Below are 14,010 nucleotides of genomic sequence, written 5' to 3' on the forward strand. Positions count from 1 at the left end.
GCTATCATTTTTTTTTTTTTTTTGCTTTACAGCCTCTATTACACCCTGATCAAGTAGCTGTTACATTAGATGGCAGAAGTTTTACAAATAAATACCAAATCTAAGGTGCTCTGCTGGATGGGTTGGTGTTATCAATAAATGAAACTGATTTGTCTTCTAATCCTTGATTCTTCAGAAAGTTTTTAATTAATAGAATGAATGTATTGAAAACCAATTTTTAAAGAAATCTACACTCATTCAAGCTGATTTTTGCTGGAAGAGTAGCCAGTAGATTCCCTACTATAAACAGAGGTAACTTTAATTCCCATGTTAACGCATAATAGCAATGTCACTCTTTCTTGGTTGGATTTATGCCCTTTAGCAAAAGTTAAGTTTAGAGGCCAGGTTTTTTTTTGATAACATTTTAAATTTTAATCTAGTCTTGTTAGCAGTGAAAATTTGGGATTGAAAAAATTTTCTTCATTAACAAGCTTATAAATCTTTTGTTAAACTCTTCACTAGCGACATTATCTTTCAAAAGACTCACCAGAAATTGTTAGCTGTAGAATATCGTGATGTTCTTTCCATCCTGAAAGCCACCCAAAATTCACTATAATGACAGGTTGCCACCTAATTTTTTGTTTAGGCTTACAGCCTTTGAATAATCTGACACAAAAAAGGAACTCAAACAAAACAGAACTCTTCCTTATTCATGTTCTTGACAGAACCAAAACTATAAAGCCTCAACTAAATTTTCATTCTTTGACTTTTTTATAGTAACTCTATCTCTTATACTGTCTTTTGCTAGCATTTTAGCATAAAAATCTTAAATCAATATTTTTTCTTTATTTTTTCCAGTTGGACGTAGTTTGTTTCCTGACACCTACCTGATTCAAGTGCAATATTTGTGGCACTCTCCCTTTTGCATATACAAAATAACATGTTTAGTTTTTGTTCCATTGAAACTGTCAACTTTTTCTTTTAGTGCTCTTCTTCACAAAAAAAAAAACAATAAATATTAACAGAAAAGAATAAGAACATAGTCATGTAATCAAACACAGTATCGACTAATGAAACATATGGTAAAAAAAAGTCTAATACTGTAGCCAAAATAAAGATTGGTGTTAGCAGGATAAAGGAAAGATTACAAATGAACCACATATTGTACAGTACTACATTCACACTATGTTATATTTTTGTAAACAAATAAAAGTTCTGTGGAAAGGAAGTCATTCTCAAGCAATCACAAGAATCAATTCATCCATTCTACATGTCACAACATTCGTTATTACTCACGTTCTTAAAAGTTGTTTTATTACTGTTATCACAAAATTAGTTTCATTATTCACAAAAAAAATTGTTAATTCTATATGACCGGGATGGATTACCCAATAGTCTGGATTACTACAGTTCAGAATAACGCATTGGTACTGTATGAGGTCTGTTCAGAAAATACCTGAACATTATTATTTGCATACCAACAGAAACATTTAGTGATGTGCGATTGGCAGTATTGTGTTCCACATAACCTCCTCTATAACCACATGTTCTTGGATTGTAGATATCTTGTTTAGAGTCCGTGCTATTGTTTGTTATTTGAGTGCAATGTGTTTAAGTGTTAGTAGCAATTTTTGTAATGTGTGATTCTTAGAAGCAACAATACAAAGAAAAATTTTGCATGGAAGTGGGGAAAACTTTCACAGAAATGTTTCAATTTTAGAAACAAGCTTACACAGTTGATGCTATGGGTAGTACGGAATGTTACAAATGGTTTTCATGATTTAAAAATGGTCGTAAATTGAAGATGACCCTCAACCAGCAAGGTCTTCAACTTCAACTGATGACTTCCATGTTCAGAAAATTAACGACCTGGTGCGTACAAATCACTGATTGACTGTCAGAAAACTTGCAAAAGAGGTTAGTATCTCGATTGGATCATGCCATGACATTTTAATTGAAAAATTGAACATGCATCGAGTTGCAGGAAAGTGTTTTTCAAGACTGAACAGCAGAAAGAACATTAAGTGGACATTTTTCGGCAACTTCTTGAACAACCTGATGATGATGAAACATTCATGCAAAGGAACATAATGGAAGTCGAAAGCTGGGTTAATCGCCACAACATCGATAAAAAGTTCAATCATCACAATGAATTGACAAAGGATCTCCTTGCCCCAAGAAAGCATATCAGTCTTGACCCATTGTCAAAATGGTTCACTCTGTTTTTTCGATTTTAATGGAATTGGACATTATGAATCCTTGGCTCAATGTAAAACAGTGAATTGTACATACTAAAGGCTTTTTACAATTGTTACATGAAAGAATCAATAGAGTTGTGGTGATGAAAGAATCAATAGAGTTGTGAATAATGAGTTGTGAATAGAGTTGTGGTGAGACAACTCATGGTTCCTTCACCATGACAGTGTGCCCACACACTTAGCTTTGTGCTACAAATCAGATGACTGTCCTTCCTCAGCTCCTTATTCGCCAGATCTGGCTTCTTGGAATTTTTTCTTATTTCCAAAATTTAAATCAGTGATGAAAGGACGCAGTTTGGTGAAACTATTGATGATGTTAAAGCAAATTTGTCACAGACCTTAAAGGGCATTTCAAATGAAGCCATCCAGGACTGTTTTGCAAAGTGGAAACACCGCTGGGAAAAGTATGTGAATAGGGGAGGGGAGTACTTTGGAGGGGTGAAGGACAATAATTTGTAAAATTAATAATAAAGATTAAAAGAAAATCATCTAGACTGGCTGATTCTTCATCACCACTAAATCAATGATCACGCTCCAAAATTTGAGCATTAACTTTGTAAGAGAGTCGTCATGATAATCTAATGGATTCAAATTAGCTAATGCAATTTCACTTCAATAATAACATTTATAAGCTGATGTCACTCTGCACACCATATGAATAAAATATTTTTAAAAAAATTAATAACATTCCATGACTCAATATGTTTCATTAACAAAAGCAAGTAATACTAAACAAGAAGTAAAAAATAATTTTACTATAATTATAAAGATGTGACAAAATAATAACAAGAATTTTTTGACTCTGCATTGTCTGTCTTTTTGACTGAATTTGTTTTTTCCCACACAGTGGCAGCACAATCAATATTTAATGTATGTAATAATTTTCAGTCATATTAAATGCATACTTCAAATTTGGCTGCCAAGTAACCATGATGTATTTATTACAAGTGACGATTTGATTTATACAAGCAACTACAAATAACAAAATAAAATAAACTGAACTATTAGCACTGAAAATGGAATAGAGTGAAGAGAATTTTAGAGAGGATATTATGTCGACAATAAAGATTTATGAGTGGTACAAAAGATTTCAAGAAGGCGTTGAAGATGACAAAAGATTAGACTCCTAATATATCAACAACCAATGAAAATATTGACAAAATAAAACATAACGTAATCAATAATAATCATCAAATTACTATTAGAGAAGTTGCTGAAATGGTGGGAACTTTTGTGGCTCGTATGAAATAATTTTGACTTTTGACATTTTGGTTATAAATGAGTAGCAGCAAAATCTTTTCCATTACTGAATTTTCAACAAAAACAACATCTGACATTGCTAATGACTCAGAATTACTCAAACATGTCATAACAGGTGATGTGAAACATGGGTGTATGGTTATAATATTGAAATGGAGGTCCAATCATCCCAACTGGAAGTTTCTTGAAGAACAAAGATTAAAAAAAAGCACACAGAGTACGATCAAATCTTAATGATCTTGCTGTATTTCGGTTACAATAACAGCACCCATTATGAATTCTTACTACAAAGCTGCAAGATTAACAAACAGTATTTATTAGCAGTTATACACTGTCTACATGATGCAATGTAAAGAAAACTATAGAAAATATGGGGAGGAAATAATTCTTGGATTTGCACCACGCTAATGCTCAAGCTTACACTTCATTGTTAATTTGTGATTATCTAGTAAAAAATAACACCATACTGACACCACAGTTTGTATTCCCCAGAATGGTACTTTGCAAATTTTTCTTGTTCACATTAAAAGGTCTACAATTCGTGATAATAGCTGGAATAAAGAAAAAAAATCACTATGTGAACTTAAGGCTGTACAAAAATGTTCTACAAATGTTTTAGAAATTTAAAAAAATGCTGGCATATGTGAGTCACAACTCTGGGGGGAATACTTTGAAGAAAACATTACCAGCAAAGAAGAATAAGTTTATTCTTTTTAATAAATTATTTTTTCAACATACCTCGTACACTGTAGAAGGTCCAGATATAATGTATTAAGACATTTTAAAAATTTGATCAACTAAACACAGAGCTGATGTAATCAATTTGTGGCAATTTTTTGTGATCAGTTGCGAGTTCCAGTTCCAGCATTAAAAGGGTTACAAATACTGAATTTGTTATTTAACTATTACAAATCAATCTAAATTACAATCGTATTTATACTTTAAAATGTATTAAGAAGTCCAGTTATTCAAAAGGCACAGATAGATTAACAACTTGATTGTAATATCATGTTTCTAGATCAGTTGAGTTTATGTTTTCTGACTAAGGGCTAGAATCTTATTTTCGTTATTTTATGAAATTTTAAATAAAATACATACATATATATATATAATTATACATTAAGTTAAATATATACTATTATAAGTTAAATAATAAGTTATAATTGCCATGCTGAGTTCATTTACCAAAGTTAACAGAGTCCTTGGGAAGGTCTACAAATAGCTACCCCTCAACAGATAGCTTCGAAGAAGCACAGACTCTACAGAATGTATTCATCTTAGGCACAGATCCTATAAAATCTACTCAAAGGGCAGAAAGTGGGAGCAAGGGTCAAGGATAAGGAAAAGACTTAATAATAAGAAAGGCACAATTCTACTGTTGGAGATGACAAACAGCCTTTGCAGATGGATGGTTTTACACAGATTAAAAGGAGGACATTTTCTGACCCCATTATGATTTTGCAGTGATCTTTAAACACATAATTCCTGCAAAAACTCCTTTTCTTCCAGAAATTAAAGATCAACCTAATAACAGATTCAGGTATCAAAGCTCCTTTGCTCATAAATGAAATACAGTAGCAAATATTTTTTAACATGAACTGATATTTTTTAACATTTTTTCTCCAACTGGAAGGATTTTGACAAATATCTTTACATCATAAATAGACTATTTACTTCTTATACATATAGAACACAAATCACAAAATAAAATTTTTGGTTAGAATATAGAACATTCTTTTTTATTGAATATTATAGTTCAGAAGAGTTAAGTTAATTTTGTTTACTGACTTACTAGCTTGTTAATAGTAAAAATACTAATTTTTAAGAGCAAAAATGCTAATTTTTACTTACTTGTCCATTTTAACTTGCCAATATGGAACTCCATTCAGTGGGATATATGTAATATTTCCAGTGTAATGCTTTTTACTGATTGCACCAAAAATTAGTGAACCACCTTTTTCTGTAGTAATATCCCTATAGCAAAAATGAATATTATAATTTAACTGATTCTTTTAAACAAAACTAGCAAACCTAAGTTGTTTGAAAATTTAATTATAATTTTATTAACCCACTCGGAAACAAATTTTTCTTGGTAACTGTGGGCCCTATGAATAAATGTTTTGCAAATATTGCAATGTAATATTTTACTGATTAAAATATTCATAACTATTAAACTCTTGTGTTTTGTAACCACTAACAGAATAATAAGGCATAATCAAAATAAATAATTTAGGTGTTCATCAAATTGAAAAATCAAAAAAAAAAAAAAGAGGCAAACTTATCTGATGATACTTTTTATTATTTACAAACACAATATTTAGCATGTGACGTACAGTTTTTAAACAGTTAACTAAAACGTAGGATGGGTATATTTTTTTTACAATTTTTTATCAAAATTTTCAGGATGAATCCATTTATCAAAACTACCAAATGGATTAAATGTATCAGTTGCTTCTTCCAAGGTATTTTCTTAATAAATTATTGAATTTTCTGATGAAAATGATACTGTCAGGCATCAATTGGCTAAACAACATCTAATGATTAAAACTTAATTATTCAATGATTTGTATAAAAAAAAAATGTTGAAATAAAAAAACAAAATTTTACTCCGATAAGAAGTTATTAAATTGTACTACTCTTTTTTCCTTTCCCCCACAACTTATTCATCTAATGAGCTACAGAGCACAGTAAAATAAATATAATTAATAATATAATTGCAAAACAAAATGTAAAAATGATAATATAGATAAAGAACTAAAGTAAAATTTGAAAATTTTCTTGGTGTAAAATAGTTATTACACTATTAGCAAACTGAATTTTTTAAATTATAATGTAATTATACAACAAAAGATACTTTTTGTGACAGTATTGAAGAAATCCATCTGCAATGAGTAAATTAGTATACATGCAACAGCCACCAGCAATCAATCTTTGCTTAACTTCTCTGACATTGCCATCAGATGGACAGTTAAAATAACTAACAGTGGCAAGATACTACTCAGATGACAATAGAAAAAGAGATAAATTATCTACACAAACAATGAAATTTTTCATTTAGTACCCAACAGAAACTAGCAATAGGACAGTATCCTTAAACTTCTTCCTTAAGCAATAAGGACATATATTTATTTCTTTAAACTTACAGTTAATAAGGATTTAATTATCTTCCCTGACAAAATAACTTCCTCTACTACTCAAAAAATAGAACCATCAAAATTAGTCCATTTAGTAGGCATGCATATCAAATTAAAGTAGTTTAAGAAGAAAAAAGTTAAAGAACAAAGTTATATATTCTTAATTGTAGTAAATGGTAGTTCAAAAAAATATAAATTCAGATTTATACAACTAGTAATAAAGAAATAGTTAACTTTCTGTTTGGAAAAGATACAAAAGTGAATATGTAATTTATTGTTCATATGATAAAAAACTGTTAAAATTAATAAATACCTAGAAATGTTTAATAAAAATAATTTACAAAAATCCTCCAACACATTGTTTTAAGAATTTTTTTTTATCTTCATTATGAAGAAAAATTGTAAAAATTGTAAGATTATATTCTAGAATTATGTGATTGTCAGTAAGAATATGTCTGACAGATTCATTTGATTTATTGGTAATGAACAGCTGACAAGGAAATAAATAAATTATAAATCAATAGATTAAGAACAGTTCAGAATGTTTTATGAGTTAGGCTCATTTGAAAAGAAGAAATTTAGTGTTAATGATACAAGAGATACAGTGGTATAAAGAATGTAGCAATCAGTGCTACAGAACTAAGTATAAAATAGCTATAAGAAACATCAATTTTTCTGGCTTATGGATTGGGGGAATAGCTGCCAGCAACAGTGTATGTTTCCAGGTTGTGAATCAGGGAAAGAGTATTATACTGTGGTTAACTACAAATAAGAAGTAATCAAGGTAAATGGTTTGCAGGCAAGGTCTGGCAGAGTAGTGGGGTATTATCAAAGAAGGGGGACAGTACACCTAAACAAATGCCAAAGCCATATAAAGATACTGTGCTGTAGCCGAGTATCAGCAATCTGTAAATGAGCTGACACAATTATCCTCATATCTTTGAGAAGCAGGAAGTTGAACTGTAAGTGCTGCTATGATAGATGGATATGGGCTATGTAGAATAAGCAAACAATTCCTGGAAAGGGTTGAGTAGCAAGTTCGGTAATTGTTGAAAACACCTGTCATTGGTTAAAAACAAACACTAAATAGCATATCTATTTTGGGCTTTTTAGCACTGCCCAACTGAAGCAGTGAAAAACTGAAGCAGTAAGTTTCAAGCAAATGTTTTTCCTCATTCCTTTTCTATTTTATGAAATGCTTTTAACTTTTTTTGGAATATTTCAGAGGTAAAATAAATAGTTCTCTGGACAGTTCACTGGATAAAAATTATTCAAGAAGAATTCATCAGAAATTTTTTGAGTCAGATCATGGAAAGTTTAAAGTTTATATAATTATGAAAAGCTAGATAATTTTAAATAAGAAAATAGGAAATTTATGTACAGAAGTTAAATTTAGTAGGAACAGATGAGGTAAAATGAAAAAACAAACATTAGTTGTGGGAAGTCGTAAGATAATTGGCATAAAATTTAAAAAGAGGAATGAAGAAATAAGAGTAACAATAAATAAGAGAAGAGGAAAAAGAGTGTGTTATTATTACCAACTAACACAACAAAAGTTATTTTAGTTTGAATAAATCAGAACCTGTTTCACAATACAGCAGATTTAAATGCCAATTCCTTCACAAAAAGATGAAGATAGAAAACATAGATGAAGAAATAAATCATCCAATTAATAAGAAGAGATAATTTAATGGCAAAGGTAGACTGGAGAGTTATAACAGAAGAATGAGAAGAGAAAGTAGTAGAATATTACACGATAGGTCAAATAAATGAAAGATGAACCAGGTTTTTAGAATTAGCACAAAAGGAATATACCAGTGATTGCAAACACCAAACACCCTATTTAAAAACCAAACAACAAATTACATATTGGTGAGGTCAGGAGATAAGGAAGAATACATAAATTGAATGATTTGGCAGAAATTTCAGAAACAGATTATTTAAAACATACCTAGGGACAGACATAGAATCTGATTACACTTTCACAATGATTAAATGCAGATTGAAATTTAGGAAATTAAAGAAAAAAGAAAGACCAAAATAATGGGATTCAACACGGTAAAAGAGAATATTACAAGTAAATTATAATTTGAAGAGACTGAAGGTTCAGACTTATAAGTAAAACATAACATTCAACTGAAAACAAATCAGTATACTTCAAAAAGAAATAATTAAAGCAGGAGAATTTTGGGTAAAATAGTAATAGAAAACTACAAAAAAAAAAAAAAAAAAAAAAATAGAAACTAATGAACACAAAAGTATAAAAAACAGAAAGTATATCTAAAATGGATGTGTAAAAAAACATGTACAGTTAGAAAAAAAAAAGATTATTTGAAAAATGGATGTAGCTATAAAAATAAAAGATTTTGAATAATCCATCTGTTTGGCATTTGCAGATCTACTGAAAGCATTTGATAATATAGAATGGAATAAAATGTTAACAAATTTTAAGAAAATTACCATATGTAGCTTATTTATTTAATCTTTAAAAGTATCAGCTTTAAGAAGGTAAACCTTAGTAAAGGTCTTTCTGAATTAAAGACTGGATCTAATTCAGAATGGAATGAAATAAAAGATTCGAGTTGTTTTTCAACTTGTAAATAGGAGCAATACAGGAACTGAAGAAAAAACTGTGTGTGGAGCTAACTATTGAAGGAGAAAAAAAATAAAGATTTAAGATTAGCTGATAACACTACTCTTTTGGCAGGAGCAAAGATGAAATTAAGATGTTAGAAGAGATTCTGACAGGAATGTTTTTCTTCTACATCAAAGAAAGGAAATTGGTAAGAAAATAAAGACTAAAAAAAATGTAATGTCCAAACAGAGTAATGGAGAAATTAAATACTCAGATAAACAATATGATATACTCATATATCAGAAATGGGAGAACAAAGTTCTCCCACTATTTAGGTGGTAAAATTACTAAAGATAGATGAAAGATGAAGTAAACAGCCTGATCCAAACAAGGAAAGCTTTTATATATATATAAACTATGCTGGTATAAAATGTGGATCTAATAGAATAAATCCTTGTAAAAATCTTTATGAAATTTAGAACTTTACAGTAGTGGATAACAAGAGTAGAAGCTCTTGAAATATAGTTATAGGAGGATGTTGAAAATTAGTGAGTAGATAAATTTCAAATGGAAAAACTTATGACAAATGGGAGAGGAAAGAAATTTATAGCAAAATTTTTTGAAGATTAACTAGATTGCTGGCCCATCTGTTATAATTACAGGTTTAATGACAAAGGGAAGTGGTGTATACAAAATAAAACTGCAAAGGAAGGCAAACATTAGAATACAATTAACACAGATAATTAAGGGTGTAGGATGCAGTAAATATGTTGTAGTTAAAAAGATTAGCACAGAACAGAAAAGAAAGGAGAATAGCATCAAATCAGCCAAAAAAAATTTACTCTTCAACTGAAACTTTCATTGTTTTTTTTTCAAAATGCTCTTCTTAAAAATTTACAATTTTTTATTAAATGCAATTTTTCATGACTGAGAGTCTGGTATTTGTATTAAAATTCAATAACAATTATTGTATTTACCTTTATGATTGAGACACTGTAAATTCTAATAAAATTAAGATTGTAATAATTAAAAATAGTTTTAAATATTACAGCTTTCTTTATATTTTGAGTAAATTTATTGAAAAGACTAAAATATTGTAATACTGACTATAATAATGTAAGTAGAATTTAGTAATTTTAACTTTCATTCATAAAAAGAAGTAATTATTATTGTATTCTTTATAATGCTTTTTATATTCACTTAACTGTTGCTGATTAAATTCTATTTTTTTATTATTTCTATACATTTTATTTTACTTGGTACTTCATTAAATAGAATATGCTCAGAAGGAAAAGGCTGTTAGTAAGACTTAACATTTTTTGATAATTCTATGGTGAATAAGTGCATTAAATTTTGCTAATTACAATTAAATTAAGCAGACCTAAAGCAATCTTTGCTTGATGCAAAATTTTAGCTTACAGTTTTTTTTGTGCTTGGTTACTGTGCAATGGTAAGTGGGTTTAACGCTTGTGAAGTTTAATTATTCATACCTATGTTTTAAATATTTGGGTTTAATTTATTTATTTTCTAGAAAATAAATTACAATCAGATCAAGCATGAAACAAATTATCAAAGGAATATTATTTTTAACATGATTCATTAAATCTCTAAGCTTAGTCATTCTATAAAAGACAAGAGATTTTTTGATAATTCTAACTAGCATTTATTCAGGAGATCCCCAAAGTGATTCCATGTCACTGCTTGGTGCACAGTGCTTTAGAAAGCTCTCAACAATACTGTTTGTGAATAAACTTCTATAGAGCTATTAGCAGGAAAAGACTTTTAGACATACATCTTGTTACAGTCAGCATAAATGCGGTAATGCCATCTATCTTACCCATCTTAGATTTCCCAGAGCATATTAAAATAGCTTTTGCCAACAAATTTTTATATTTAATTTTACTTAAAAATGCCTGTCGTAAAAACCTCATCCCATTTAAAAAATCTCAAAAAAAGTAAAACTGTTTATAAATACATTACTCATTAAAATGATTTTATTTTGTTTGAAATACTAACATTAGACCTATTTTATATAGTTTTCAGTTTCTAGACTTTGAAACACCTGGTATAAGAAATTCATCTCTAGTTTCTTATTAAATCCCTATGCATGTGCTACCCTTAGTACATAGTTACTATTAGACATTAGACATTAGTTATCTATTATTAGTTTCTATTTGACATCATCTTTAGTGTATAAGAAAAAAAAATTTGCTAACCTGTTCATGTAAAAGGAGAATATATGTGGTATATTTGGATATTGGTTTATAATGTTAAAAAAAAATGGCTTAGAAACATTATCAGCAAGTGCTGGAAAACCCATACCAAAGATACCATCAGCTTTAGATGATAAAAACAAATTAGGTAACTGAGTAATTTCTGCAAAAGTATGATTTGTCACACTGATATGTCCAATCTGAAAAAAAAAAGTTACCATACTAATGACAAAAAAATTTACATTACACAGGATGAGCGACTTAAAATTGGCCTGCTGCAAAAAGCCTTTTAAGGTTAAAAACCAACCACATATTTTATCAATACAATAAATGTTGGAAGTGAGGGCTCTGCTCAGCGATGCATTTTCTGCTATAGTAATCACGTTGAGAAACATTTGACACAAAATATTACAATCAACCTCCTTCATAACCCAGTGCCTTCAGTTCTGAAGTGCGGGAATTTGTTTCATAAACTTTATCCTTCAAGCAGCCCCACAGAAAAAACCACAAGTAGAATCTGGGGGTTCTAGAAACCACAGACCTTTGATGACTATTGTTCAGTAAAAGCCATGTAAATGTAGACCAGTGAAGCGCAAAACATGTGGCATATGTGGCTCTACCTTGCTGAAAAAAGGCAGTAATTCAATTCGCTATCAGTCAACAGGGTGTGGAATTCTTAAAAAATTGTGAAATAGACTTCTGTAATAACTCAAAAAATATTGGTCTCATAATATAATTACCAAGACACCACACCACTCATTATCTCATAATGATGTGGTTTTCAAATAACCAGTAGAGATAACTGTGGACCAAAACCCTATGTTTTAAAAAATGTAATTTCTACAAAGATGGAACTATGCTTTATTAGTCATAAAATACAACATCAGGCCTAATCGCCGTTAGCAATTTTATTGAGATTCAGTTACAGTAATTAAGATGTTTCCGTTTTTCTGCTCCGCTGAGTTTGTTGCATAGACATTACATGATATGGTCATAAATTTAATGAATGCAAAATCTTGCAGTACAATGTGTATTACTTTGTGTACTACTTTGATGTCATAATTTCTGAATAGATTTCTTTAGACTTGCAAAAATTTTCCATTGAATATAAGGTATGATCTTTGAAGTGCTAAAAAAGTAGCCTATTTTCTTTTGCATTTGCAACTTACCTTGTATAAAATTTTTTAAACCAAATCTTTTATGCTACTCTTTGCTGGGTTGCTGGCATTAGGAAACTATTTGCTAAACATTCCACACGCCTTAAAGGATCCTTAACACACATAAGCTGCAATTATTAAATTTTTTTTCAGGCACAAATTATGGCATTTTAGAAAAACACAACTCTGAGACAAAACATACTGTACTAAACTGCTAACAACATACAACATAAAAGATTAACAACAGAAAAGTCTGATAATACTGTACTGTACTGTACTGATGATAGAGTAGTGACGATACTACTGGCAATTATAATTGAACATTTGGAACTAGTTTTCAATTGTTCATCCTGCATATTTATAGGAAGTGGTACACTTATATATAGCTCAACTTTATACAATAATCATACTGAACAATTTTTAACTTTAAATCATTAATATAAAAAAAATGAAATTACAGTAATAGTAGTATTTTAGTTTCTAAATTTTAACAGGCTTTAAAGAAGTATGAAACTGACACCAACTAGTTTTGAAAACAGTACATCTTTCTATTTTGTACTGAATTTAACAACTAAAACTCTTCAATAAAACTGATTTAATTAAATGAAAATTGAAATAAAATATGTTTTTTTTTTTTTTTTTTTGTCTTCAGTCATTTGACTGGTTTGATGCAGCTCTCCAAGATTCCCTATCTAGTGCTAGTCGTTTCATTTCAGTATACCCTCTACATCCTACATCCCTAACAATTTGTTTTACATATTCCAAACGTGGCCTGCCTACACAATTTTTCCCTTCTACCTGTCCTTCCAAAATTAAAGCGACTATTCCAGGATGCCTTAGTATGTGGCCTATAAGTCTGTCTCTTCTTTTAACTATATTTTTCCAAATGCTTCTTTCTTCATCTATTTGCCGCAATACCTCCTCATTTGTCACTTTATCCACCCATCTAATTTTTAACATTCTCCTATAGCACCACATTTCAAAAGCTTCTAACCTTTTCTTCTCAGATACTCCGATTGTCCAAGTTTCACTTCCATATAAAGCGACACTCCAAACATACACTTTCAAATATCTTTTCCTGACATTTAAATTAATTTTTGATGTAAACAACTTATATTTCTTACTGAAGGCTCGTTTAGCTTGTACATTGCATTACTTTTGTTTTGTTCTTGTTTATTTTCATGCGATAGTTCTTGCGTAGGACTTCATCTATGCCGTTCATTGTTTCTTCTAAATCCTTTTTATTCTCGGCTAGAATTACTATATCATCAGCAAATCGTAGCATCTTTATCTTTTCACCTTGTACTGTTACTCCGAATCTAAATTGTTCTTTAACATCATTAACTGCTAGTTCCATGTAAAGATTAAAAAGTAACGGAGATAGAGAACATCCTTGTCGGACTCCCTTTCTTATTATGGCTTCTTTCTTATGTT

At 29.8% G+C, this 14,010-nt stretch overlaps 1 protein-coding gene across 1 annotated transcript in view; it reads right to left on the minus strand.

The window, feature by feature from the left end:
* The window catches only part of LOC142328143 (lysosomal aspartic protease-like), a 61,964-nt gene that overhangs the window by 19,183 nt on the left and 28,771 nt on the right, over positions 1-14,010 (minus strand). The window contains exons 5-6 of the mRNA XM_075371684.1: positions 11,423-11,619; positions 5,349-5,471 (exon numbers count right to left, since the gene is read on the minus strand). Coding sequence (XP_075227799.1) covers positions 5,349-5,471; positions 11,423-11,619 — 320 coding nt within the window. The remainder of the gene's footprint in view (positions 1-5,348; positions 5,472-11,422; positions 11,620-14,010) is intronic.

This window comes from Lycorma delicatula, chromosome 7, assembly GCF_047948215.1.
Source record: "Lycorma delicatula isolate Av1 chromosome 7, ASM4794821v1, whole genome shotgun sequence".
In the NCBI taxonomy this organism is placed as follows: domain Eukaryota; kingdom Metazoa; phylum Arthropoda; class Insecta; order Hemiptera; family Fulgoridae; genus Lycorma; species Lycorma delicatula.